A 27238-nucleotide genomic window follows, 5' to 3' on the forward strand; every position below is an offset into this window, starting at 1 on the left:
TACAGCCTCTCCGGCACACCCAGGTTTGGGGAGGGGGCTCCCCCCTCGCTGCTTTGCCCCCGCTGGGTGCCATGGGGCGGGACACCCAGCCGCTCCGCACCCGCGGAGCACTCCCGGCGGTGGGGACACCCACAACCTTTCCGCAACCCGAGCCGCCGCTTGCGCAAGGCGGTTGGAGATAAATATAATATAACGTATATATATATTTATTTAATTTTTTTTCTTTCCCGGAGCGACACGGTGTCTAGACGCCCACGTGACGGGGCCGGGGCCGGGCCGGGCCGGGGCCGCGCCGCTGCGCACTGCGAGCTGCCGCCACCGCCGGCGGGGCGGGGGGGGGCGCGGCCGAGCGCGCAGGAACCGCGCAGCTCCCGGCTCCGCTCCCGGCGCCGCCGCCGGAGCTTCCCCCCCCGCCCCGCAGTAAGGGAAAGCCGGAGGCGCTGGTTGCGGGGAGGGCGGCTCTTTGCAACGAGCGGAGGGAAAAGGGGGGGGGGGAGAGAGGAGGGAAAAAAAAGGGACACAAAAAAAACCAAAACAAAAAAACCAAAAGCGAGAAAGGAGGAGGAGGAGGAGAGGAGGAGGAGGAGGGGAAGGAAGGCAGGAAGGAGGAGAGAGGAGGGAAAAAAAAAAAAACAACAAAAAAACAACCCACCACCGCGGCAGACGCGCCGGCAGCACGGAGAGGGTCGCCGGCGGGCTGCCCCCGCACCCATGTAAGCACCGGCGGGAGCGGCGGCGGGCGCGGAGCGGCGCGGGGGGCGGGCAGGCGGGCTCTGCCCCGCCGGCAGCACGCCGCTGGGGAAGGAGGGGACACAGCCCCACTTTTCTCTTTTTTTTTTTTTCTTCCTTTCTTGTCGTAGCAGCCGGATCAAGACTCCGTGTGTGTGTGTAAGCGTGGATTAAAACCTCTCGGAAGAAGGAGAAAAAACCAAAACCACCACCAAACAAACCAAAACCAGCCCCAGACCCCGCATCAGGACGACCTGGGCTGTAAAAAGGGATACAACACTCTGGATGCGCTTGTTCTTCTCTTTTGTGACAGATGCTTAAACCGATTCCGACGTCCAAATCTTAGGGTTGGTGTTGTGCGGTTTTTTGATTTTTTTTTAAATTGTTTTTAGTAGGCATCGTTTTGGCTTGTTTTTCTGTTTTTATCTTTCGATTCTGCTCTGCCTCGCATCAATCCCGCACCACCCCCCCCAGCACCCCCCTCCCCCCAGCACCCCCCTCCCCGCACTGGCGGGTTGATGGGCGCTGCGGCCCCCGGGAGGCCGAGGATCCCCCGCGGCTCCGGCAGCGCTCCGCAGCCGCGCAGGGCGGCGCGGCGCCGGCAGCCTCAGCCCGCCTCCCCCAGCGCGATGCGCCGCAGACTGTGAGACGGGCTTTTTATTTTGCTTTTCTTTTTTGGGCAAAGCCACAGCGAGCAGCGACTCCCCTCCCCCCCCTTTTTATTTTTTCCCCTTTTTAAAATTTTTTAATTATTTTTATTTATTCCCCCCCCCGCAGCGGGCAGAGGCGCGGGCCAGCGCAGCCCCCCGCGGGAGGCGGCGGGACCCGCGGCCCCAGCGCGGAGACTGGCGCATGCCACAGCCCGCCTCGGCCCCGCCGCCGCCCGCCGCTGCCCGCCGCCGCCGCCGCCGCGTCTCGGCTCCCGGCCCCTTCATGCGCGGCGGACGACATGCCCGTTTTGTAGCCGGGGGCCCCTCCTCTCGTCCCGCATGTTCAGGACCAAACGCTCGGTGCTCGTTCGGCGGCTCTGGCGGAGCCGTGCGCCCGGCGGCGAGGAGGAGGAGGAGGCGGCGGCGGGCGAGCCCGGCGCGGCGGCGGCGGCCGAGGCCCGGGCGCATGTCTGCGGCGGGGGGCGCGGGTGCTGCCCGGGCAAGGCGGGCCGCGGCGGCCGGGCGTCCGCGGGCGCGGAGGCGGAACTGAAGGCGCTGACCCACGCCGTGCTGAAGCGGCTGAAGGAACGGCAGCTGGAGGGGCTGCTGCACGCCGTGGAGTCCCGCGGCGGGGCGCGGACCCCCTGCCTGCTGCTGCCCGCCAAGGCCGACTCGCGGCTGGGCCAGCACTGGTACCCGCTGCCGGTGCTGCTCTGCAAGGTGTTCCGCTGGCCCGACCTCCGGCACTGCTCCGAAGTGAAGCGGTTATGTTGCTGTGAATCCTACGGCAAGGCTCACCCCGAGCTGGTCTGCTGCAACCCGCACCACCTCAGCCGGCTCTGCGAGCTAGGTAGGCGCCGCCGACCGGGGCGGGCGGGGGGGGCGGGGGAGCGGGGGGGGGTGTGCAGCCCAACTTCGAGGGGTGACCCCCCCCCCCCCAACACACACCACCACCAAAAACTTCCCATCGCCGCGTTTTACGTCTTTATTTAGTTAGTTATGGCGGGGAGGGGGTGGCACCCCCCCACACTCCCCCCCCCGCCCCGGCCCCCCCCCCGCCGGTGCCGGGGGATTAGGGGCCGCCTGGCGCGGCCGGCCCGGCCCCGGCGCTGCCGCGGCTCCGCCGAGCCGAGGAGGCCCCGGTCAGACGGCCCGAGCGGCAGATAGCAGGGAGGCTGGCGCCAGACGGCCCCTTTTGTTTATCTGACAGCTAAATATCAAGGCAATCACCGCCTCGCTGCCCTGCCTCCAACCCCCAGAGCTAAGACAAACAGTTTTGCTAAAAGAATGCCACTGTTATCATAAGTTCCTATCTTTTTTCCTTTTTTTTTTTTTCTCATGGCTCTGCCTTTATTTTCTCTGTACTTTTCTAATTCCAGAGTCTCCCCCTCCACCCTACTCCAGATATCCAATGGATTTTCTCAAACCAACTGGTAAGTGGACTTTTGCAATAGCAGGCTGCAGATCTGAAAAAAAAAAATACATATATATATATAAGGGGGTGAAACAGCCCCTTTCTGGGGGAAAAACCTTTCCTGCTTTTGTCACGCCGCGATGCATTTCGCTTTTGGGCTGCTTGCCTTGCTTCTTGTGCCTTCTGATACCCCCGGAAGAATTAACATATAATTTATCTAAGACACAAAGTAGGATTTTAAGACTCTGGCAGGAAACTTTAGGAGGGATTGTAACGCAGCGCAGGCCCTTCGCTGCTCGAGTCACTTGGAAAGCCAGGAAAACCACGGGCTCCGGTTGTAAATGGCAGCGCTCCCGCACCCCTGGGTGAATTTGTAGGGATTTAGGTTGGGATGCAGCACAGCTCTGGCTAGCGTCTCCCTGACGGCTGGCAATCCCGATGGGACTTAACAAATGGAGTTGGTAGAAATCTTGCTGTGTTTTAAGGGAGCCCCATCCCACCTTGTCAGGTGGAAAAAATTAAGAAAAGGGAGTTGAAAAGTTATTTTTTTCTTTTTTTTTTTTTTTAGCACCGCTCTGCATGCTTCTTGCTTGTAATTCAATGTCAGGGTGCCAGGGGAGAAGCCCATTTGAGGCTGGCACCAGCTCTTCTGCGGTCGTCTGCGTAAACTCTTGGTTGGCAGCGAGCTCACCGGGTGTGAGATAAATCGGGCTGGAAGAAGGAGGAGATGCGGGGAGGATCGGAAACGGGGGGTGCTCGGGGAGAAGCGGCTCCTGGCTCCCCGAGGGTTCGTGGATCTGGAGCGTTGGCCGGAGCACGGTGGTCTCCGTGGTCGTGCCCCTCGGTCACAGCAGGCAGGACGGGCACGGCGGTGCGGGAAGGCAGAGATAAATGTCTTTCTGAAGACCGATACTGGGTCATTGTGTTGTTTGTTGGTTTTTTGTTTTGTTTTGTTGGTTTTTTTGGCCAAAAGAGCAGTTTCTGTAAAATTGCTGCTCTTCCGTTTCTCAGGACTAAAAGAACCCCTGAATTCGAGGTTGCTTCGGACACATGGGGTACTGTTGTGGGCTCCCATCCTGCCCGCTACTCCCTCGGAGGCTGGACTCTCGTTTTTCCCCTCTGCAAACTCTTAAGAAAGTCTTTTTATGCCTTGTGGAAATAAGCAAAGCTGTTTAACAAACAATTGGGTTGCAAAGCATGAAATATTTTGCCTCAGCATGAAAAAACAGGAGATAAAGGCTCATGAATGAAAGAGGGGATATCGGGAGTAGGCTCAACGTCCCGAGCACGTGCCGGGGTGCGGAAGGGTTGTGCTGCGATGTACTCTGAGGGTCTGCTGGGTGACGAAGTTGCGTGGGTTTGGGTGAGATTGGCATCATTTTGACTGCATCCCTGCAGTGCTCCCCCCAAAGCTTACATTTCTTCCTTCGTTGCCTTTGTCTCTACCCGACGATGATGCTGGCACGGGATGCGAAGGGGTTCGGAGCTGCAGGAGAGAAGGGTTAAAGCTCGCCTTCGGTTTCCTGTAAAGATGTTAGGATAAATCTATTAGCAGGGTTTAAACATCCAATCTGCCTCTGCCAGGACCTCATTTTCAGTTAGCCGAGTGATATATTTATTCATTAGCAAGTGTTGACATAAGGTAGCAAAATGTGTGTAAACAGAAAAGCCGCAGAACATGAATGTGCCATTTCGAAAGGAAAAGTTATTCCTATCGGCCAATAGGAAGTGATTAATGCTGCCCATCGGAAACGCAGAAACAACTGGGTTACTCACCAAAAAGTCCTCCTTTTTTTTCCTTTTTAAAAGAAAAAATCCATTTGGCAGCTGAACTCTGACTAACGGGGCCGCGACAGGCACGAGCGGAGCCTGGGAGTCTGTTGTTGCAGGTGGGTTTTGCAAGCTCAGGGTTTCTCGGCGTTTCCTCTGCGGGGGAACCGAGGGTTTCCCGTCCCAGCGTCGGTGCCATCTCCTGCGGCGGTTTCCCAGCCGTGTGTCGAGGACTGCTCGCCGCAGGCTGGCTAGGTGGGAGAGGGACGGTAGATGACGATGGGAAGGTGCGGAGCCTTTTACCTGGCCGATATACATGAGCACTTCTCTTCCTCAGGACCTTGGGTGGGAATGGTCCCTCCGTTTAGGCTTGGGCACCTGCATCCGCCAGTGGAGCTGGGAACGTGCATCCAGAAGGAAAGTTCTGCTTTTCCCATCAAGCGTGATAGTGGTCATAGAAATATTTAGGAATTAAGTGCTAGGTCTTAGTAGCTAGGCGCTTCATATGGACAGACAGACAGGAATATCTGGACCAGCACAGGCTCTGGCAGCGGTCGCCAGTGCCCGTGATAACAGAACCACAGGATGGTTTGGGTGGGAAGGGACCTTTCAAGGCCATCCAGTCCAACCCCCCGGCCGTGAGCAGGGACATCTGCAGCTAGAGCAGGTTGCTCAGAGCCCCGTCCAGCCTGACCTGGGATGTTTCCCGGGATGGGGCATCGACCACCTCTTGGGGCAACCTGGGCCAGGGGTTCACCACCCTCATTGTGAAAAACTTCTTCCTTAGATCTCATCTGAATCTGTCCTCTCTTAGTTTAAAACCATTATGATGGGGATTATAGGTTTTTTTGGAGGTGATGGAGGTTGGGACAGGCTGTGTCGCTGGCTGGAGGAAAGCAGGGGTAGACAGGGAGCAGTGGAATGGCACAGCAGGCTCTGTGTTGATAGGATAGATCCGTACACTTGCTGTAGAGCGGAAAGATCTGCCCTTGACAGCGGGGTTGCCTGCGGGAAGGCTGTAGGTCTGGGCTGGCTTCCTCGTTCGTCAAGGAGCGGACTTCCCCTCTTCCATGCGCGGGGTGTTTGCAGGGATGGGCGATGGTGGCTTGCGCCGGGCCAGGCTCACCCTGCAATCCTGGAGGCATGTGGGAGCTCAGCAGCCCCAATATCCCTGCAGGAGCTGCCGCTTGCAGCGGTGTCGGAAGCGAGGTGGATAGTAGCGTCTCCAAATAATTCAAGCAGATACTTTGAGCCATCGTTAAGTGGGACAAGGCACTGCAAGTGGCTGTGTCCATCTTGCTCCTGGGTGGCTGGTCGTGGTGGTGCTGGAGTATGGGGGTGCAGGAGACCCACTGAGATGTCGCTGTGGAGCCAAATGCCTTCCTGTGGCATTGATTTTCAGGGGAGTTGGAGGTTTGGCGGCTTTCAGGAACTATTTGGCACCTTGCGAGGTTGGGCTGGTGGCCGCCAGGAGCAATTGCATGTCTCCGTGGTGGCTTTATGTGGCGGGAAGGCAGTTTTGGGAGGAGATTCACATGCAGTAGGCTTGGGTAAATCTCTGATACTATGACCTCTGGGTGCTGAAAATAGAATGAGCCTGAGTAACCTCTACTAGTGAGAGCCCTTGGCAGATCTGTGGGTGATGGGAAGAGTTCAAGGATGAAACCAGCCATGTGTAGTGCAGAGAGCTCACTCAGGACGGTCCCGCTTTTGGGCTTATCTCACACCTGACCGTCACGCTCGGTCTGCAGTTGAGGTGCATCAGCTCTGTGCCCTCTAAAGGGACTCCAGAGGGTAATTCACTGATGAAGGGAACTGTCTGTTGGATGGTGAGACACGAGAGGGGAGCTGACAGCTCTGAAGAAGTCATGAAAGCGCATCACCTTTTCTAGGGTTATTCATTTTACGTCGGGGTAGGATTCTCTCCTGCCATCCTGTCCGACGTGCTGACAGAGGACCTGGTCACCTGTGATCCCTAGAGTAAGACAACACGGCAAGGGCCAGTTACGTCTTTTATCCCGCGGGGACTCATCAGGGAGCTGTACCTGGGGGCGGATGGAGCCCAGCGCAGGGCGGGGTGGTCCAGCTGGCGTTCAGGAGGCATCTGTAGCCCAGGCAGTTGAAGCCGTCTCAGCGAAAGGGCATGGGGAATCTTCTGTCTGGATTAGAAAGGGTTAAAAAAAGAAAAAGCCTATTCTTAAAGCATAGAAAGCACGACAAGGCGTTTAGAGAGTGTATCGTATACAGTATTTCACAAGTAAGTCCATTTCCTGTCTCCCCTATTGTTTTTGGTTTGATTAAGTATATCCTGTTAAACTGTATATTCCTGTTAGGGCTGCTACTTCACTCTGATAAAATGAGGCTATGCAGACAGGAATTTCTTTTTCACCGGGATTTCAGGGATGAAATCTGGAAAAATGGCTTTATCAGTAGAGAGAAAATTATCTCGGCTCTCCTGGTGGTGGCCTTCGCTTTGATGCAGCCGTGAGCAAAGTGACATCATTAGGGAGCCCGAATTTGATGGAACCCAAAGTCCCCGTCAGCCTGCTGAGGACCAGAAGGTTGTGGTGAACTTCATGGATCTTCTCAGGGGTGGACTGTCCTTGAGCTTGTCTCCCCCGTGGTAGTGACCAGAAAGCTGGAGTTTGCCTGTAGGACTAGGGGATCGGTGTTGGCTCCTGGCTGTTGTCACCTGGAGGAGCAGGCTTGGGGTGGAAAGGTCCAAACCCTGAGCTCAAATGCCTCCCTGCATCAGGAGGAACCTCTAACGGGGCGGCGCATCTTACCCTGCCCTTGCCCTTCGGTGGTGCATGGAGGAGTAGATCCAGTTGCCTGCCTGTCCCAGGAGGTGACAGCGGGGTGTAAGATCTGCCAGCAGCTGGCGGTGACAAAAGTTGAGCGGGGGAACGCAAACGTAGACCGTTTGCCGCAAAAGGGCAGCGATGAGACGTTTCCCTTTCGGTTCCCATTTCGGTGAGTTACAGGTGTTGACTAAATTGGGTGCGTAAAGCCACAATTTAAGCGTTTTTGGGAGCTCGCTTACATCAGAACGATGACAACCTTGATCTCATTACCCGGTGACTTGCCCAGAGAGGTGGCAGCCAGTCTGTAATTTTTGCCGGTCTATAATCAGCGTTGGCTGGTGATGAAGCGCAGCGCGCAGCCTTGATTGAGGCGACGAGCTAGGGTGGATGCTTCTTGATGAACTACCGTCTCTGCGCGGACAATTAGTAATTGCTTCCTGCTAAACCCTTTGGAATGTGTGTTCTGCTCGCGGCGATGCTGGGAGCCTGCGAAGAACCGCCTATATACTGATTTTTTTACTTTTTTTTCTTCTTTTCCTCTGCTCCAGCAGATTGTCCAGACTCTGTGCCTTCCTCCACTGAAACAGGGGGAACTAATTGTCTAGCCCCTGGGGGGCTTTCAGGTAAGACATCTCTCTCGTTGCCCTTGATTTTGTCCGCGGGTTGCGTTGACCGAGAGTCCCAACGGAAAGCGAAGTGATGATGGGGAGTTCGAAGGGGGAGTTAGGTTTCGTTTCAGTAGCAGCTGCATACCTCTCATGCAGAGGATGTGTTGAAATCCCAGGCGAGGTTCTCCATCCCCGAAAGCCCGTATTTCCTTTGAATTCCATCTTTACGCTCCATTAATTTTCGGAGCGAGGCAGGAAGAGGCGTGTTGGGGAAGGCGAAGTGGTGTTGACCACCCGTTCGTTCGGATGTATGGGTTATCGGAGCAGGTGTGGTCGTGCCTTGCGGAAGGATTCAGCATCAAACTCTCCTTGACTTGGTGGCGGTGGTTGCTGTCTCTTGTCTCCGGGACGAGAGCCGTGCTTGGGCTTTGCTCCTGGTAGGGCAACCGGCATCTCGCATCTCGTGCATGAGGCTCGTGGTGCCCGGGAAGGAAGGGTGGCCCCGTTTTTTGCAGAAGACATTGCAGAGAGAGTTGGACTCGATGATCCTTACAGGTCCCTTCCAACATGAGATACTCTATCATTTCCCTCGTTTTCCCGTTTGCCATCTCCTTCGGCCTCCCAAGTGCTGTTCCGGGATGGGGGTTCGGGGGGTGGTTTCCCCACCCCTCTTGGGCTTTTCCTAGAATGGTTTGGCTTGGAAGGGACCTTTAAAGGTCATGTAGTCCAACTCCCCACACCTTTTCCAAGGTGTGATGTCTCCAGCACCTCATCTACCCCAGACCGGCCAGCCCTGTGGCTGGGCTCTGTCTCTACCAGGATTAAAGCGTCTGAAACCGTGTACCTGCATGTACTTGCTGATGTTTGAAGGTGCTTCCCTTTGTGGGGACGTCTCCCTGATTTATGATTTATTCATCGCCCTGAAACTGGAATTTCAGAAACAGGTCCGTGGCGGCCGCGCGCTCGCGTGCATCTGCCCTGCCTCTCTCCAGGAATTGCTTTTGGTGTGGATGTCTTTAAGTGAGCCTTGTTTGTTTTTCTTTGGGTGTAATATATACCCTGTCTGTTATTGGAGAGGGGAGCATATTGTTTGTTCAAAGGCCCTAATGAGAATTAATCAAATGGAGGGGGAGAGGGAACAGAGAAACTTGTCGCTGCCTTTTCTTTAAATGCGGGAGACTTTGGGGTTTTTCTTTATCTTTTTGCTATTGGAGCCTATAGCTTTAGGGAAGGAAAAAAAAAAGAGACTGTAAAAAGGAAGAAGACAAGAAGCAAAACAACACAATAAGGATGTTGTTAGATCTTTTTTTTTTCCTTTTTCCTCCTGAAATACACCCTTTGCAGAGGGGAGGAGAGAGTTCAGTTCCACAGGATACCACATGAAATAAGCAGAGGAAGTACTCGCTTTTAAAAGGGGGCTTTCTGTAAGGTTCAGCCTATTGATAACATCTCGTCTGGCTGCTCTGCTCCCGAAGGGAAGGCGGGAGGTGGGAGCTTGGGCTGCAGGAAATAACACGGCTCGTTCCCGGTGCCTCGCGAAGGGCCGCGGGAAGGGGAGCCCCAGCTCCTTCATAGAGCCTCTTCCCCAAAAGAAAGCGTGTTCCCCCCTGAAAATGCATTTTAAAGAATTATTTTATTATAATAATGTCATTGGATGGGATTTGTTGGGTTTTTTTGGGGGTGTTTTTTTTTGGTCTTCCTTATCAAAGGTTTTCCCCCCCCTGCTCAAAGCCTGGAAACAGAACCTTTTATGATCATTAACCGCTCTTTTTTCCTCCCCAAATGTAATTGTAGCCATTTAGTTTAATGAGGAGCTGATAGGAGAGTTGACTCATGAAGGGATACGGTTAGCTACCCAAGCCCTGAAACAAAGCCGAATGCCTCCACATGAAAGAGCATTTGTTTTGAATTTGCTCTGATTTACTGGCATCTCCCTTCCGCGCGCAGAAGTGCAGCGCTGAAAATTCCCAACTGGAGAGACCCAGTCGAGAAAGGAAAATAAACGGGTTTTGCAGCAATCCTCCAAAGCTCACTTTCTCCTTTTTTCTACCCCCCCCCTGCATATTTTAGTTAGCAGAAGAGTGTATTTGAAGAGGGCTTTAATGAATTACCGGCAGGGTATACGGGGAGCGCTTCAGCTTGGTCTTATCTAAGTTTGGGCCGATGGGGGTCGGTGATGCTGGGTCCCCTCCACACCAGGGCTCTCCAGGCTGGACTTGCGGTTCTTCGATAAAAGGACACCTTTAAGAAAAGAAAAAAAAACCCCAATTTTGGTAGAGTTTGAAAGTGGAGCAGGAGTCTGAGGAAGACGCCAGTCACGGGTGGATGGTGGTAGTGGGTTCCTGTAGCACCGTAGGCTTTGGCCGCCAGGGATGGGCAGTGGATGCTGGTGTACCAGAGGTGTTCGAAGTCAGTAGGCCAGCCCTAACCTCTGGAAATTGGAGGGGCAGGATGTAGTGAGGCCGATCGCCCTCGGTACCAAGAATTTGGGAATGGGGCCGGCCTGGAGTTCACTCTGGCAGGAAAACTGCATGGGGGGCGTTGAGAAGATGATGGCAAGAGGAGCATTAAAAAGGACATGGAAGCGAGCGCCCTTGCAGCTTTCCATGAAGATCCTTTGATGAGGAGGAGTCTCAGGTCCAGCCACTGCCAGGATCGCAATCTCCTTCTGGAGGTTGAAGGCAGCTCCAGTGATGGATACCAGAGGCACTGGAGGATGTGGGAGGGGGAGTGGCGCAGCCGGGGGGCTGTACGAGGAGTGTTTTCCCCTTGCGATAACTGATCTGAGCTGCTCTTTCCCTCCCTCCGCTTTCTGGTCTCCTTCCTGGCCTGGGAATGCAACATCGGGTCGTCCTTGACGCCGTACTGGTGTCCTCTTCTCCTCCCACCTCCGCTGTGTCTTCCCCAGACATCCCGTTCTCCAGCAGATGCACCCCTCGCTCCTCCCAGAGCACTGGCTCTTGCTTCCATATTCTTGCCCTTACTTATTTTCTTACATCTTTATCGGTGGTCGCTCCGTGGGTAGATCAGGACTCCTTGCTCACGCTGTCTCCCGCTGAGGTGGTTGTGCTCAGGTATGGCCAGTCCAGATCCGTTGTGTCCTCGACGTGGTTAAAGAAGAGAGCAAAAATATCCCATTGGAAATAAAAATAATTTGTGTAAATAGGAGACGGAGGCTGTTTTTTCCTGTATTTTGAGCTGACTTGTTCCTAGCAGATGTGTTTCGTTATGACCGTTCTTTCAAACAAGCAAAGCCATGCTTGGAGAGCCTGGAGGTGGCTGGCCCATGGTCCGGTGGCATCCGATCAGTGGGAGCTGAATTCCCGTACAACCCATGGAGGAGCAATGCTCCGAGGGTAGGATTGGACTGGTGGTGCTTGGTGGTGTTGGTGCTGGGTCTCCACGGGATGCTCTCCACCCAGCCCCAGACATCCCCTTCTTGACCCGTGTGTGGGATGGGGCTGCTGGCTCTTGGCTGAGGGAAGGTTGTGGTGCCCATGGTGGGCAAGAAGGTGGCTCTCCAGCAGGACGGATGAATGGTGCTGGATCTGCTGGCAAAACAAAGCCCTCCAGGAAGCCCAGAGCTGGCCACGACAGGGAAAGCGAGAGGAGCTGGCTTGCGTGCTCGCCACCTCTGCTGCTTTTTCATTTATAGGGGTTATTCATAAACTGCCAAACCCAAGAGTTTACCCAGAGTTCAGCCCAATCCCATTGACTTGCCCCGACTCTGGAACCGCCCCGGGGTCTCCTGGAGCCACTGGATGTTGAGTGACGATGCTTGGTGGGTGCTGGACCAAGGGTCTGCAAGGCTTGAGGCTGGGAGACCCCAAGACCCTTCTGGAGCAAGCGCAGCCTCAGTTTCTCCTTCCTAACTCCTCTGTACCAAGAAGATGGGAAAAGACCTTTGGAGGTTGGAGAAGCATCAGCATCGCTCCCTGCCCCGGCTCTCCCGGCGGTGGCACTTCGTCTGGTTGAAGGGACCGCTTGGCTGAGTGACATTTCATTCCGAATCGCGGGCAGGCCGGGAATGTTTCACTATGCCTCTGATCCCCGCTGGTATCTGCTCGCTGGGGAAGAAGCACCTTGTCCAAAGCCGGAGCTATTCGTCCGCCGAAGCTGCTCCCCATCGCTCTCCCCTCTCCGTGTAAACAGGATCCCATGCGGTTTCTCCGGCAGAGTCCTGCCGGCATTTTCCCATTCCCCCCTCCTTCCACCTCCCTCTCGTACAGAGTTTATAACCTCCCCTGAAATGCTTTTATTTACAAATTGGCATCCTATTATAATCTGAAATTGAGACATCTTCCTGTGGAACTGGGATTGTATATTTGTCCCAGGGATAAACAATTGCTTGGGAATTTTTTTTTTTTTTAAAGTCACTTATTCTTGGTTTATTTTTGAGCATATGTCCTTTTAATACTTTTTTATTTGCTTTGAGCATCGCAGGGCGTCGCACCCTTTCCTTCCCAGCTTCGTTGGAAACACAACACCCCTCCCCGGCCCCCCCTGCCCCCCGCTTACCTAAAACCCAGCGTCCAGTGCTGGAAAGGACAAGGTTATCAGGGGTTAACGCCGAGATGACAGCACTGGAGCCTCTGGAGCAAAGCAGGCTGCCTGCCAGACTAGGAGCCTCCCGGCTCGCCTCGCACACATCATCTGACCGTGGCCGGCGGGGAGGAGGGAGCCGGCGCTTGGCACCGACCCCGGGGCTCTTGGCTTGGCCGCCCGCTCCGGCTCCTTCAGCCCCATGGGGTTTGTTTTTTTTTTTTTTTTTTTTAAGGGGTTTTCACCCTGGGGGACCCCCTGGGGACATGGCCGGGATAACCCCCGTGATGCCTTGGGGATGCTGGCGGCATCCTCCTCCTGGCTCTTCGCTAATTAAAATCCCCCCAAAGCAAATAGGACCCATTCAGTAATTACTTTTAAGTGCTCTTTTGATCCTTTTCTAGATCCTCTTCTAGGATGAGTTTTAAAAAAAAAAAGACGGCAGAGGTGCTCCTCCTGTTAAATGCTGTGTGTTCCAATCCATCCATTAAATGTGTTTTTTTCCTAACCGAAAAACACATTTTTTCGATGTATTTTCCTAACCAAATGGTACCTTGAGAGCAGCTGACAGTAAAAGGCAGAAGAAGACCCCACCACCAATGAGTCCGTCCTGGTGGGGACCATGATGGGGACCGTGATGGGGACCACTGCGGTTTTATCCCGTGACCTGACGCCTTTTAGGGAGGAAGGAGGACAAAAAGGTGAATTTTGGAAGTGAGGTGTCAATTCAAACCGTGCTCTGCTCGCAGAAGATGTCCCGATGAGTGCCGGCAACTTGATCGTTGGGGACATTTTGAAACTCAGCGGGACAAAAACACTCGTAGAGGAGCAGCCCCGGGCTGGCAGGGATGTGGGCTGCATCGTTTCCATCCCCGCTGTCTGCCAGCGGGTATCACTTACACTAGAGGAACCAGTAACATTAACCACATGCGTTTCCCCGCCGCCGGCATGGGGGGGATGCCTATTTCTAACCGCGGCAGCCAAGACCGTAAAACCTCGATGCCAGAATTAAAAAAGCAAAAAAAACCCGGGCTACACCCCATTTTGGGGTGCAGAGGGAAAAACGGGGTGCATGGAGCTCCCCGCCTCAGCCCTGGCCGGGCGCTTTCGGAGGGCGAGGGGCTGCCCGGGGCCAGGCGCGGGTGGGTGCCAGCCACACCGCCGTCCCCGGCCGGCTTGAATGACCCACGCCGCAGCCTGGCCGCCTGCCTACTGTCACAAAGGAGCTTCCTTTCCAGTTTATTTTCAGCGCCGAGATATTATTAACCGCTGAGGCACGGTCTCTGTTCTAACCACCCTCGCTTTTTGCCTAAATCGCTTTGTTTTCGCTCCCCGTCGGCCTGCCGAGGCCGACGGCTTGGCTCCGGTGCCACCAGGGTACCGGCTGCGTCACGGCTGCTGTTGAGGAACGGGAGGGCATGGAGCAGCGGGCGGCCTGATCCTGCGCGGGGCTGAGGTCGTGGAAGGGAAGGAGCTCAGTGTCTTGCAGGATTTCCGCCTGCTGGCTTTGGATTAGCCTCGTGGTTTTGGGTTTTTTTTTTTATTATTATTTTTTAACTGCTTTTAATAAAAGCAGCATCTTGGGTGTTGCCGGCTGCCTCTTTCTCTGCAGTTTATTTTATTTTATTTTAAACAAATCTTTAAAATCTTTTCTCCTTCCTTCTCTTTTCTTCTCTTCTCCTGTTCTTCCCTTTCCCTGTTCTTCCCTTTCCCTTCCCTTTCCCTTCCCTTTCCCTTCCCTTTCCCTTCCCTTTCCCTTCCCTTTCCCTTCCCTTTCCCTTCCCTTTCCCTTCCCTTTCCCTTCCCTTTCCCTTCCCTTTCCCTTCCCTTTCCCTTCCCTTTCCCTTCCCTTTCCCTTCCCTTTCCCTTCCCTTTCCCTTCCCTTTCCCTTCCCTTTCCCTTCCCTTTCTCTTCCCTTTCCCTCTCCCTTCCCTCTCCCTTCCCTTTTATTTTACTTTTTTAATGCAGGAAAAGAGCTTTTCTGGGCAAGCATTGCAGGGATTTTCCATCCCCATGCAGGGAAGGGAAGGGGCTCGCATCCCCTGTGCCACGGACCTGCTGCAGGAGCCACCGTGGCGGGGGGGTCTTTGCCAACGGGCTCAAGCTGTCGGGTCCAGAAAGCTTTTTCCAGGGCTTTCTGTGCTACTGGGGATGTGACCTCGTGTTTGCTAACAGATAGCTCTTTTATTCCCCTTTCTTTTTTTTTTTTCCTTTTTTATTTTTCCCTTTTTCCCCCTCTTCCCTTCTTTTGGGTAGCCATTTAAATACGTGATGATAACTTTCACCCTGTTAATTAACAGGAAACATTGGGACAAGACAGGAAATTACATCAGTCTTTTATGAGGAAAGAGCCAAGAAAAAAAAAATACAAGAAAACATAGTTATTAGTGAAAGGAAAGAAAGTGCTGGGGGAGGAGGAGAAAGAAAAGGAGAGAAAAGAAGAAAATAACCCATTCCATGGGCCCTGCTTTTCTGAGGGAGGCTGCTCCAGTACTTTTATTTTATTTTTATTATGTCAAAAAATATTTGACTAGCAGGGTCACCTTTGCTTGAGTGCGACGCTCGAGCTTCCCGAGGAATCTTTTTTTTTTTTCCATGCCTTTTCTCAGCTTCCTTCCCCAGACTGTGAGGCCTAGGAAGCTCTTGGCCAGGAGACTAATTTTGGTTTGGCTGCTCAGCCCTTCAAATTGGTCCCCACCCAGTGTCATTATCTTGGTTTTAACTTGCAAGGGGAAAAAAAAAACCCAACAACCACCCTGTAAGAGCTGGCTCAGCCCTTCTTTACCCTTTTAACCTCGCTGCGTGAAAACCCTCCTGGCTTCGGGTCCCCGCTTGGGTCGTGCTGGCAACGCCGAAGCACCGCGGGGTGGTGGCAGGAGGTCCCGGTGATGCTCTTGGTGATGCTCTTCAGCAGACATCTATGTGTGATGGCCAGGACCTGGCTCTGTGGTCCTTCCTCATCCTTCCTTGGGGATGAAGTAAGATGCCCGGTGGGGTGGTTGCGGGAGGTCCGGGTGATGCTCTTCCATGTGCGATGGTGGGTACCCAGCTCTGTGGTCCTTCCTCATCCTCCTTCAGGGATGAGGTACGATGCCTGGTGGGGTGGTTGCGGGAGGTCCGGGTGATGCTCTCGCTGATGCTCTTCCACGTGCGATGGCGGGTACCTGGCTCTGTGGTCCTTCCTCGTCCTCAAGGATGAAGTAAGATGCCCGGTGGGGTGCTTGGTTTTGGCGAACCGTCTTTGGGGTGAAGTCCTGGCTCCCGTGGGCCTTCCTGGCGTTTCCCTTAATACCTGAGCAGGTGGAAAGGCAGATTTCGCCATTAAATGAACAACTCTGAACCTCTCAGGCTGTTACGCCTTGTTGCAAATACGTACCTCTGTGTAGATAATAAGCGAGGCTATGGGCAGTTATATATTCAACAAAATCTATTCAACCTATATATATAAAAATATATATATAGGTTGACTATAGATATTGAATATATTCAATATATTATATATAGCATATATTAAATATATAATGAATATATTCTATAGATACAATCATACACAAAATATAGGTTGAATATATTAATTATATATTGAATATATATATTTTTTATATATATAGAATTAGATATTTTTTATATATATGTAAGTTGAATAGATTTTCTTTGTAGAGCTGCCCAAACTGCATCAATAAGAGCTGGCTTTGTGCTGGAGAAACTCGGGTGTTGGAAGGTGGTGGAAGTTCAAACATCCTTCGCTTTTCCAACTGGTGAAGTTGGCTCCGGATCCGGTGATTTTCGGTGATGGAAACCAATGGGTTGAATTTTAGAGATGCTGAATTTGCTGGGCATCACCGCCAAGGGGGAGCTCCCTCCACGGCGGGTGATGCAGAATGATACCCGAGGGGTTGCGTGTCTTGTTTGCACGTTGGTGTGCAAGGTGAGGTTTTGAGGAAAAAAGCAGGGAAAATAGCAAAATAGTTGAGAAATTAAACGGTGAGATGGGGTGCTGCTCACCCACGTGGGACGGCTGCCGGTGGCACCTTCCCGGGCAGAGCGGACCGAGTAAATAACTCCGTAAAATCATCCTTGGAGCAGGAATCAAATAACAGGAGTTTTATTTGGAAAAGGAGTTGAGAGCCTGAAGTTACATCACTGCGTTTGAACTGATGAATTCATTTTCTTTGGAAGCTGGGCTGAGACTTTTTAGCTCATTATAAGGAACAAACCCATAAATCTTCATTCGCGGAGGCCCGTAGTTTTCCTGTTCTTTGTCACAGCCGAGCATGGAAAATGGATCCCGGGTGTCAAGAGCACGAAGCCTCGACGCACCTGAGATGTCGCACCAAGGTTACTTTCTGGAGCAGCCGGCGTGGCGCTGGCTTTGCCGAGCGCGGCGCCGAGCCCCGCACCCCTGGGCAGGGTGCTGCTGGTGCCCCGCGTCCCCGGGGCTTCGTCCCCGCGGGAGGATGCTGCGGGGTTTGGTGGTGCCACCCCGGCTGTGGGGTGCTCCCCGCCTGGGCCGCGGCAGGATGGGACGAGCGCAAGGAGCTTTTTGGGGTTTTTTTTTGGTTGTGTTGTTTTTTTTTTTTTAATCCGGGTGCTGCCGACCTGCCCCGTTTTATAGCCCCGGGCAAACTTCTGCCGGCCTCCGTCTGCGAAAGGGGGGTGCCAACTCCGCCCGAGCGCCGGGAGGGTTAATTACTTAATGAATGTAATATTCTCTATAATTGCTAAGCGTTATTAATCCAGAGCAAAGTGAGAGGCGAGGGGCGGGGCGTGTGCGTGGCCAGGCTTGTGAACTCCATCCCAACACCGTCCGTCCGTCCGTCCGTCCCTGGCTTGCCCCCTCCCCGGGGCCGATGCTGTCCGTCCGTCGGTCCGTCCGTCCCCGGGCGGTCACCCTGCCTGGGCGCGAGCGTGCTTCGCCGCCTGCTCGTAGGAATAGGCGTGATTAGATTATGGAGGCAGACAGAAGTAATGATTAACTTTCTCAGTCTGCACGCTGTCTCCAGTCTGGCGCTGGGTGTTTTTTTTTCCCCCTAAGCAGGCCCTGGCCCCGCGTCGACGGGGTATTAGGTTGTAAAGAAAGCCAGGAGGAATGAAGGCAAGGGAGGGAGGGGAAAAAGAGGGGGGGGGAGCCTTTTCCATCGGATCCGGGACTGGAATTTATTGGCAGGAATGCAGTAAATGCTCCAAATGCCAGCCCAGCTAAACAGTTTTCATAATTGTTACGGAGCGGGGCACGACGAGCGTGAAAAGGACTTTTGTTCCAACCCTGCTTTTTCCATGGGTTTACATCCCTGCGCAGGATGCTGCTCTGGGAAAGGCAGCTGGGGGTGGTGGGCTTTTTTTTTTTTTTTTTTTTCCTTTTTTTTTTTGGGTGGGGGGAACACATATTTACGTCTGTTTTCAGTCTTCGGGGAGGATTCCAGGTCGGCGTGCTGCGAGGAGAGGCTTTTTTTTTCTTCGTTGCTGAAACGAGAGCGGCAGCGATGCCGTGTGTGCGTGTGGAATGCTGGGGGGGGGGAAATCCTAACACACATCTGGGTATTAGGTATCCGTTTGGAAATCCTAGACTGCTCTGCTTCAGTTTTTATTAAGGCCTTTACAAGGTTTTTAACGTGTAACCCACACAGCTACACGTTGTCAGGGAAGAGCGGTGGCTTTCCGGGGGCCGTATCCCTGCCCTCCCCGGGGCATCGCCGGGTACCGGGCGACCTCCCCCCCCGGCAACAGCGGAGCGTTATTTGTAATTGCAAAAGTGCTTTAAAGGTCTTCACCCTCTAAAACTGAGCTTGGTGGCTGCGTTGAGGTGGGGCCGTGACCCCGGGGCTGGTGTTGGCCCGGTGGCTTCGGCACCTGCGTGGGTGATGGGTGCCGGCGCCGGAAGGGTGACGGGCAGGTGCTGTCCCGGGAGCCGCCGGCACCACCCGAGCCGGGAGGGACGTTCTGCCGCGCTCGTCCTCAGGCCTGGTCTGCGTCGTGGGTAAGTCAGGAGCCCTTTGCGTGCTGGTTTCTCCTCCTCGGAAGGTTCCTGGTGGAGATTTGGGTTGGGTGCGGGCGGAGGAGGGCTGTGCCTTGGCGGCTGCTGCGGACGAAGCACGGAGGTGTTTGCTCGTCGCTGGGAGCTGGGGCCGGGACCCGCCGTGAGTTGCGTGGTGGTCGCACGGCAGCGTCTCGCCAGCGCTGGCGTGGGCTTCCGGTGTTTTCCGGAGGAGCCTCTTGGCCGATTGTCACTAAAACGTGGTTATTCCGGGTTGCTGTCAAGGCAGGGGAGGAGGCCGGGGGGTGCACGGGGCCGTGGGCCATCCTGCAACACCTCCCGAGCCAGCAGGTCCTCCGGGGACATCCCCCCCAGAAGAGAACGGCAGCGGGGACGCATGCGGTGAAAATAGGATTTCTGGGGGTTTTCCCTGTGGATCTGCATGCCCCCCCCGTCCCTATCTGGGAGGCCCGGGGGGTCTTATAAACCCCATGGATTTTGTCAGCACCCCTCTGGAAGGGTCTCCCCTCTTGAAGCATCCCTTCATCCCACCCGACCGCTGGGTTGGAGCTTGGGGAAGGGATTCCTGTCCTACTGCTTTTTTGAAAGAAGGGAAAAGTTTTCCCACACCTTTGAGGGGTGCAGAAGGAGAGGCAGATAAAGACGGTTCTTTAAATTAAAACTTCAAAAATAATTAGACTGACTGTATACTAAACAACAGCAAAGAGGCCCATTTACTGTAAATATTATGAATGGATTTGGCTGGCTTCTTCATCCCCACCCTTCCTCTAAGGCTTTTCTCTGAGCTGAGTCGAAATTCGGCCTTCAGACAGCATGGTAGTCTATAATTTGCATGGCTGATGAGGCCCGAAGCCTGGTATGGAGGAAACTGGAGTCAGCTGGCTCCTCTCTAACCGCTGGAGACAGGCAGACAGGCATTTTTGGTGTGTGCCTGCGTATTTCCCCCCCCTCCTTGTAGCTGCAGCCTTGCTTGGCTTTTAAAGAAAACGGGCACAAAAAAAGGTTCTTCTCTTCTCGAGTCGTTTTTAGCTGTGGTAATTGATTAATCGCCGTAATTAGACAGTAGCAGTGACTAATAGGATGTTTATGAATCAAATTGCTGGTTTGGTGGACTCCATGAACTCAGCAGTTTCACTTTGGTTCTTTCTTTGCCGTCCTTTGATGCAGGGGACATCGGGGAGCTGGGCTTCCTTCACGGGTATATATGATCACCCTATATTTTTCACGCTTGCACATCACTCCTGGGCCAGCCTTCACCCTGGCCGTACTGGTGCCCGCTCTTGAGGCATTGTAGGTCTGCAACAACATGCTTGCAGGGACCCTTTTGCGGTTTGTTTTCTCGCTTTTGTGTCCCATCCCTGAATTAACCCTCAAAGGTCAGGGCTGGGTTCCAGGTTGGGAGAAGGTTGACTCAAGGCGCCGCCAAGTTGGGGTGGGCACCTTAGGGGATGTCCTCGGGGATCAATTGTATCTACCCACCATCTAACCTGTCCTCGTTTTTGTCCTGATTTCACAAGAGGGTTTCCCAGCCGTGGTGAAGGTGATGGAAGTCCTTGGTTGGGTCACCAGGGGACCGAGCAGGGCGCTCCCAAGCTGATAGGTCACCACTAACATGAGTCCGTACCAAAGCCCTAGTTAACAAATACCGGGGAAATGCCAGACTCCTTCCCCTGATGGCTTCTGCCAAATTTTGTCCTCTGTGTCCCGATCAGACTTGCAAGGTTTCATTTCAAGTCTGTTGGCACCATCTCGGCTTCTGGATACCAGCCCTTAGAAAACTTCAGCAAACTGAAGTCTTGGGGGGAAACTCAGGTGGACACATATTTTCATGCAAGGTTGACTTTGCTAGGATCAAGGAGCCGTTTAAGTGATTGGGTGGACAACTTGTTAATAAATTAAAGAAATAATCTTAAGGCTCTTTAGCCTGCATGACTACTGTGTATGTTGAGTAATAAAGAGCTGCCTAATTAGACATAGACACAAATTTATGGTCTAGCCTGTCAATCCACGGATTAAGGACTCCATAAGTACCTACTGACATGATGGGCTGTAATGGCCCCTAAAGAGATGTTATGGTCTATCGTGTCAATAATCCACAGATTAAGGGCTCCCTAAATACGTGTTGACGTGACTGACTGTCCCAGCCCTTTGGGGGCTCTTGTGTTGGCCAGGTGGAGGGACCCCATGGGCCACCTTGGGCGGTGGCATCCCTGCAGTAGGTAAGGATTTATTTTCTGTGCAAAAACCAGGAGCTTTAACGCATGACCGTCCCCTAAATTAGGCTTTCAGAAATCATCCCAGCCATCAAAAGCAGGGGGAGTGAGGAAGCTGAAGCTGTCTAGCCCTTGTGTGCAGAGAGTTATAAAAGGTTTGGGGCAAACATTGCCGTGGATGGTGTCTCCAGGCTGCCCACAAACTCCGTTAAAGGCACAAAGACCCTTTTCTGCAGCAGGATGTATCCTTTAATTTGGATTTTTTTCTTTGCTTTTGCAAAGCATACCTGGAAATCTGGCTTTGAAGGATTTTTCTTGGGTTTTTTTTTTTGTTTGTTTCCCCGCCCAAGTAGCCTGTAAATTACCCGAGAGACTGGAAAGGAAGTAAAATTTCCCTTTTTGGTGCCCGTTTTTCTTTGCTTTGATGAGCTGTTGTAGTTGCACGTCGCGCTCGGTGTTCTCCTTACCTTGATGTAATGCCTGTTCGCTTCTCGAGTAAGAGTTCAGGGGTGTGTTTTTCCCGAGAGCCTGCAAAAATGGCACTTGCCAGTAACATGAGGGGCAAAACTGCAAGTGGAGTGCCCCGAGCTGCCCTGAGGACCCTCAAGAAGAGCATGCAAAAACCCATAAAAGCTCCGGGGTTTGTGTCTCTGTCTCTTCTTTCTCGAAGAGCAGGAGAAGATGGGGGGCATGGCTCTGCCTCGGGCTCAGAAATGCCACTTAAGGTCAGCCAAGAGAGATTACCGGGCGCGAGACGTGCTGAGCTTGGTCTCAGCCTCGGCCCTGGCCAGACGACACGTTGTGCTGACACTAGTCCAGCCAATTTTTTTTAAGCACAGATGCCCCCCGCATGTGCTGGTGGATAAAGGAGGAAGGGCCATAGGTTCATCTGCTCATTGGCGGTGCCCACATCGCCCATTTTCCAGCAGAAGGCTGCCTCCCGGGAAGCCAGGCAGGGATCTTACCACCCCTCCAGGTCTCCTTGCTGCCCCAGGAGCTCATGTTTGCGTCCTATCCTTCTAGGAAAGGTTCATAAGACCAGTCTCCATTTGGTGCTATGATTTCTTGGTGGACATCTATGCTAATTTAGCTGTTACCCATTTTTGTTGGGTTATCGGTCATGCGTGCAGTGTCGCCTGCGCAAGTGATGCAGATGAAGGTACCAGAAAACCTGAGCAACTTGATCTAGTTGAAGATGTCCCTGCTCATTGCAGGACTAGATGACCTTTAAAAGGTCTTTTCCAACCCAAACCATCGTACGATTCTACAAAAATGAGGAGGCTTTTGTTAGCACTTCTGGGTAGATGATGCCATGGCGAGTATTGCGTCAGGGTTGATGTTTGATGAGAAATCCAGCCCCAGGGATCGCAGAGGAATGGGGGAGAGGAAGGGGGTTGATGGTGACAAGTTTAGGAAGAGCATGAGAAGATGCTTTGGGTCAAAGCTGTTCTTAAAAAAACCCTATAAATATCTATGTAAAAGTATAAATACGTAGTTTGAAACACTTCTACAGTTGGATAATTTAATTTGCGCCTAATCCTGATATCATGGAAGAAAGATCCAATTACAGGCATTTAAAAACCTAATCAGGAGGGCAGTTGTATTTGCATTTTTGAATTGTTGTTATCGCCGATATCAGTGACAATTTAGACAGCTCTTGACTGGATCAGATGGGAGGCGTCCCGGCGGGTGAGATAGCTCAGTGTGTGCGAAACTTGCTGTTTTTCTTTAGAGGTCGGTTGATTACAGGAAAACCTTTAGCTATGTCAAAACAAAACAAAGCAAAACAAAAGATCCCCAGCCCACCTCCCCTCTATGTTCATGAACTTGGCATCGGGACAAGGCTGAGATCCGAAAGCTGGCCGGGAGCTGCGTTGTTTTGGGGTTTTTTTGTTGTTTTTTTTTTTTTTAATTCAATTTTGCTGAAATGTTTCAGTTCTTCCTGAATGAAGAAAAAAAAAAACCCAAACGTTTTTCTTCCCAAGCTCCTAACAAAACTGCTGGAGCTCAGAAGGAAAAAGTACAGATGACGTGGTTTCATCATCTTAAAAGCGTTCACATGTCAAGGACAAAAGCCACACCAGAAATTGTGTGCCACGTCCAAGCGATGTGAGATTGAGTCCTCCTGCCACACCTTGGGAGAACCAAGCGTGGGGCTGTTATTGGTAAATTCGGGTGTTTCCATGGTGTGAATCTCCCATACCCACCTTCACCTGGACCTCCTTGGTTTCAGCAGCTTTTAATTTTGGGGGGTTATTGCTCCGGTGTCCCACCCTCCAAGACTTCTGTATGGATGTAGCATTTTCTACAGCATCCCTCCCTGGAGCAGGATGATGCCCCGAGCCCACGGGCAGTGTGTGTACACCCAGAGCTAGAGAAATCCTGGCTGTGGCCTTTTATTGAGCAATTTTGGGCAGGACTTGATGTTGGCGAGGGTCAAGGCAGGTGGTGGGAAACCTCGCAGCCTCTCATGCTGGTTGGTATGTTGGGAAGTAGCTGGGACGATGCTTTTGTGGAGTACTTCAGCTCCCTCTCCAGCGGATGTGCCGGTAAAAGTCAGGGCAGCTCTTCAGGAGGGTGTAAAAAATACGGAAAAAAAAATCCATTTTTCAATGGGAATGTGATGTTGAAGAGCATCATTGTGCTGAGCCATCACCCTCTTCATCACCATCCACACTAAACTTCCAAAAAATGTTACCCCAAAGACTTTGGGGTATCAAACTGTTGCCTTAATTTCTCCCCTTCGTGGAGAGACGTGCTGTGCTTCCGATGGCCAATCTCCATAGACCCACCTATAAGTGATCAAACTCTCTAAATTCCTGAGGGCAGACTCGCTTTATTTTCAGTTATTTATATGTATTTTTTTTCTTCACAGTGCGCTGGGGGAGCCTGATGGAGCCCCGAGGCAGGCTGTAATGCAAACCATGGCAAATGCTAATAAACCAGTGATAGCAGCAAATGGAGGGATGCTTAATAACGAAATAATAGGGCGGATGTTTATAGCATCGAGCATTATCATTGTTTGCTGGAATAGGGGAACGCTCCCAGTTTGCTGGGAGTTTTCCAGGCATTTAGAAAGGGATGTGTTTTCTCCGAGGAGCTCGTAAAAACGATGCTTTTAGCTCAAAACAAGAATCCCGATGCGTTTCTCAGCCGTTTCTGGGCTGTCGCACACAAGGATACGGTGCGGGTGATGTGGCTGCAAATGACCTGGGATCTGGGTTTTTGGGGGGGAGTTTGAGGCGACAGGAGTTGGGTGGTGGCTCCAGATGAACCCAACAGGGCGTTTCGGGGCAAAATCCACCTATTTGCATCATTTGCCCTGACCCATGGTCGCTGGGGGTCAGGGAATTTTGGGGGGAGTTTTTTGGGAGGTTTTTATCTCCATCCCCATAAGGAAGCGCCTCTGCGTCATTTTTTCCTCCTCTCCTGCAACCTCCCCTCCTGCCTCTGCCGCCTGAGTGATGCCACCGGCATCTCCCACCCCTTTTTCCGGCGGGTGCCAGAATGGGGGAGGCGGGTGGGAGCGGGGAGGCTCCGCCGGGGTCCCAACAACTGTGAAAAGCGGCTTTGGTGGCGGCTGGCAGGGAGGCCTGATCCTGTTTATCCGAGCGCAACCCTTAGATTCTCATGGCTTTTTGACTAGACATCCAGTCAACAGCCGAATCCCGCAAACGGAAGAGGCTCTGGCATATTTAAACTGTGTGCTGGCATTGGCTCCTTAAAAAAAAAAATAAAAATCCCAGATTACCTAAGACTTGTCCTTGAGGTCTGGTCACCCCATGTCATTGAAAAACCTAGTGGGATTCATTCATGAACTTCCAGCCCTCCATAAAGGTCTGTTCATTCATAGCCAAGGCAGTTTTCTTTTTTTTTTTTTTTTTTTTAGGTTTTTTTTTTTTAAATGCACTGGCAATTAAATAACTCTTTGTAAGCGGCAGCGAGCTACTTGTTAAGTGGTCTTCACTAATGCAAGCACAAATATCAGGTGAAAAAGTCGTTTTTTCCCCCCGCCTCCTCCTGAAAGGGATGCTTTTATGCTCAGATAAATAAAAACCTACAGGAATTTCAATGGGGTTCAGTGGCTGTTGGTCCAAAATTCCCTCAACCGCCGTAAAATAAAACCCAAGAAGCTCTGAGCATCACTGCCCCGCAGTCGGCGGGGCGGGTGCGGCGGAGGGGGGCGATGGGTGGTCGAGGTGGGGATGGATCCAGGAGCATCATCCCCCCCGATCCAGGAGCATCCCCCTCTCCCCCCAAATTTCTCTATCTCCCGGGCGGGCAGGGGAAGAACCATCCTGGGGGGGCATGCCCTTGGGTGAGGGGGCACCCCATTTGTGTGTGTAGGGGGGTAACCCAAGCTGCCCACCCCGTCCCCTCTCGATCCCTCGCTCGGTGCCAGGTTTCCACAGGATATAAAGTTATCCGCAACAAAGCCTTGGGAGGCACGGAAAAGGGGCGCTGGAAGGCCAAACCGGGGCACACCTCCATGGATGCTTTCCTGGGGACCAGCCCCCCGCCGCCAAACCCCCATCCCCGGTTTCACCCGGGAGCGAGGGTCCCTATTTTGAGGCATACGCAGCCAGCACCATTTTTAGTAGCTGCCTCCAGCAACTGGAGAAATATTTTCCTCCCTGGCACAGAAATGAGGAAATTAAAAGTGTGTGGCTGGGCTTTTTTTTTTTTTTTTTTTCTTTTTTTCTTAAAAGCACAGTGCAGGGCTTGAAGTGCAACACGGAGACGGGAGAAAAACGCCTGCGCTGGGGAAACGGGCTTATTAATAGCAAAAAGTATAGAAAACGGGGCAGCCAGAGTGCCGATGTCATTCCTCGTGCTGGGGGGGTGGGTTTGGGGGGCTGCTTAAGGTGATGCAGGGAGAGCTTTGGGGTGCTGGGTCGCTCACCATCCCTGGTCCCATAGCTGCTCCCATGGGGTAGGGGATTATTTCGGTAGTGCTCACTAGCATTCCCAGCTTGATTATTTTTTTTTTTTTAAAAAAAAATACAGTTCTAGAGAGGAATAGTTCCCAGGTCTTAACATGCCTACTGAGGCTGGAAGGGATTATCCGCAGGGCAGCACCGGGCTGCTAGGGATCCTCTGTCGGGAAAAGGGGCTTTTTCGTGTTACTCAGCCACCCCCTTGCTTTTTCCTCCTACATCATATCCTCGCTGCTCGCACGGGATAGCTACGGCAAGGGAGTCAAAAGAAGGGCTGTGGGAACGAATTTCTGGGGTTTTGAGGGGCTTTTTTGGCTATTTTTGTTAATAAGCACGAGGTTTCTGGTCCCTATCCTGCCGCTGTCTGATGGCGCTTCCTGCAGCTCGGGACTTCATCCGATGTCTCCATTCTCTCCATCAGCCAAGCTCTGCCTGCGGGCAGCGAAAAGCCCCATGAACTGTAGTAGGCGAGTCCTTGTCCCTTCCGGTCCCGTGGGATGACCTTCAACGTGCTTTTCATAGCAGCACCTCATTTTTTTGGCTTCTGTGCACAGTAGATAGTTATTTATGGAAATGGGTGCATCGTCCGGTGGGTGCAAATAAGGGGTTTTAGGGTGTTTGGTCTTGCTGGATGCAGCTGGCTGGAGCATCTCATCTCTCCCGTTGACACTGAAGGTGCTCCTAGTAGTGATGGTTTGGGTGAGGGATGGCTGCACTGCGGGTGCTGCTGGTGGACCTAAAGCCACTTCTGAAGGTGGACCTGGTGACTTGGGACCCATAACTCCAGCAAAAGCAAGAGCTGGGTGCTGAAGCAGCACGGGAATCTGCCAAACCTGGCTCAACTTAAATGGTTGATCGTGGCCTTAACACATGGCTTTTGGAAATGGTGGATGTGCTGTGGGCATTGGTGTGTGCATGGAGAGCGTCGTAAGGACGTGGGCAGGCAAGGACCTGCCAGCATTGCCTCGCTTTTGGGTCGTATTACCCCCTCGGTGCTCAAATTCTCCTTTTCTTCCTTTTTTTCTCCTTGTCTGTAGATTCCCAAGTTCTTCAGGAGCCGGGGGATCGGTCACACTGGTGCGTGGTGGCATACTGGGAAGAGAAGACGCGTGTGGGTCGGCTGTACTCTGTCCAAGAGCCCTCCCTGGATATCTTCTATGATCTACCTCAGGGGAATGGCTTCTGCCTCGGACAGCTCAACTCGGACAACAAAAGCCAACTGGTGCAGAAGGTCCGCAGCAAGATCGGCTATGGCATCCAGCTCACCAAGGAAGTGGACGGCGTGTGGGTGTACAACCGCAGCAGTTACCCCATCTTCATCAAGTCGGCCACACTGGACAACCCCGACTCCAGGACGTTGCTGGTTCACAAAGTGTTTCCAGGTTTTTCCATCAAGGCTTTTGACTACGAGAAGGCGTACAGCTTGCAGAGACCCAACGACCATGAGTTCATGCAGCAACCATGGACCGGATTTACTGTTCAGATCAGCTTTGTGAAAGGCTGGGGCCAGTGCTACACGAGACAGTTTATCAGCAGTTGCCCGTGCTGGTTGGAGGTTATTTTTAATAACCGATGA

At 52.8% G+C, this 27238-nt stretch overlaps 1 protein-coding gene across 1 annotated transcript; it reads left to right on the forward strand.

Moving 5' to 3' along the window:
• LOC309415062 (mothers against decapentaplegic homolog 7-like) lies at positions 1–27238 on the forward strand (the record flags this gene model as incomplete). Its single annotated transcript, XM_082012454.1, is given in 5 exon segments — positions 1–1627; positions 1630–2229; positions 2759–2812; positions 7916–7990; positions 26700–27238. Coding segments are annotated over 5 exon segments (1314 nt in total). The 5' UTR covers positions 1–1581.

This window comes from Phaethon aethereus, assembly GCF_964289735.1.
Source record: "Phaethon aethereus genome assembly, chromosome: W".
NCBI lineage: Eukaryota > Metazoa > Chordata > Aves > Phaethontiformes > Phaethontidae > Phaethon > Phaethon aethereus.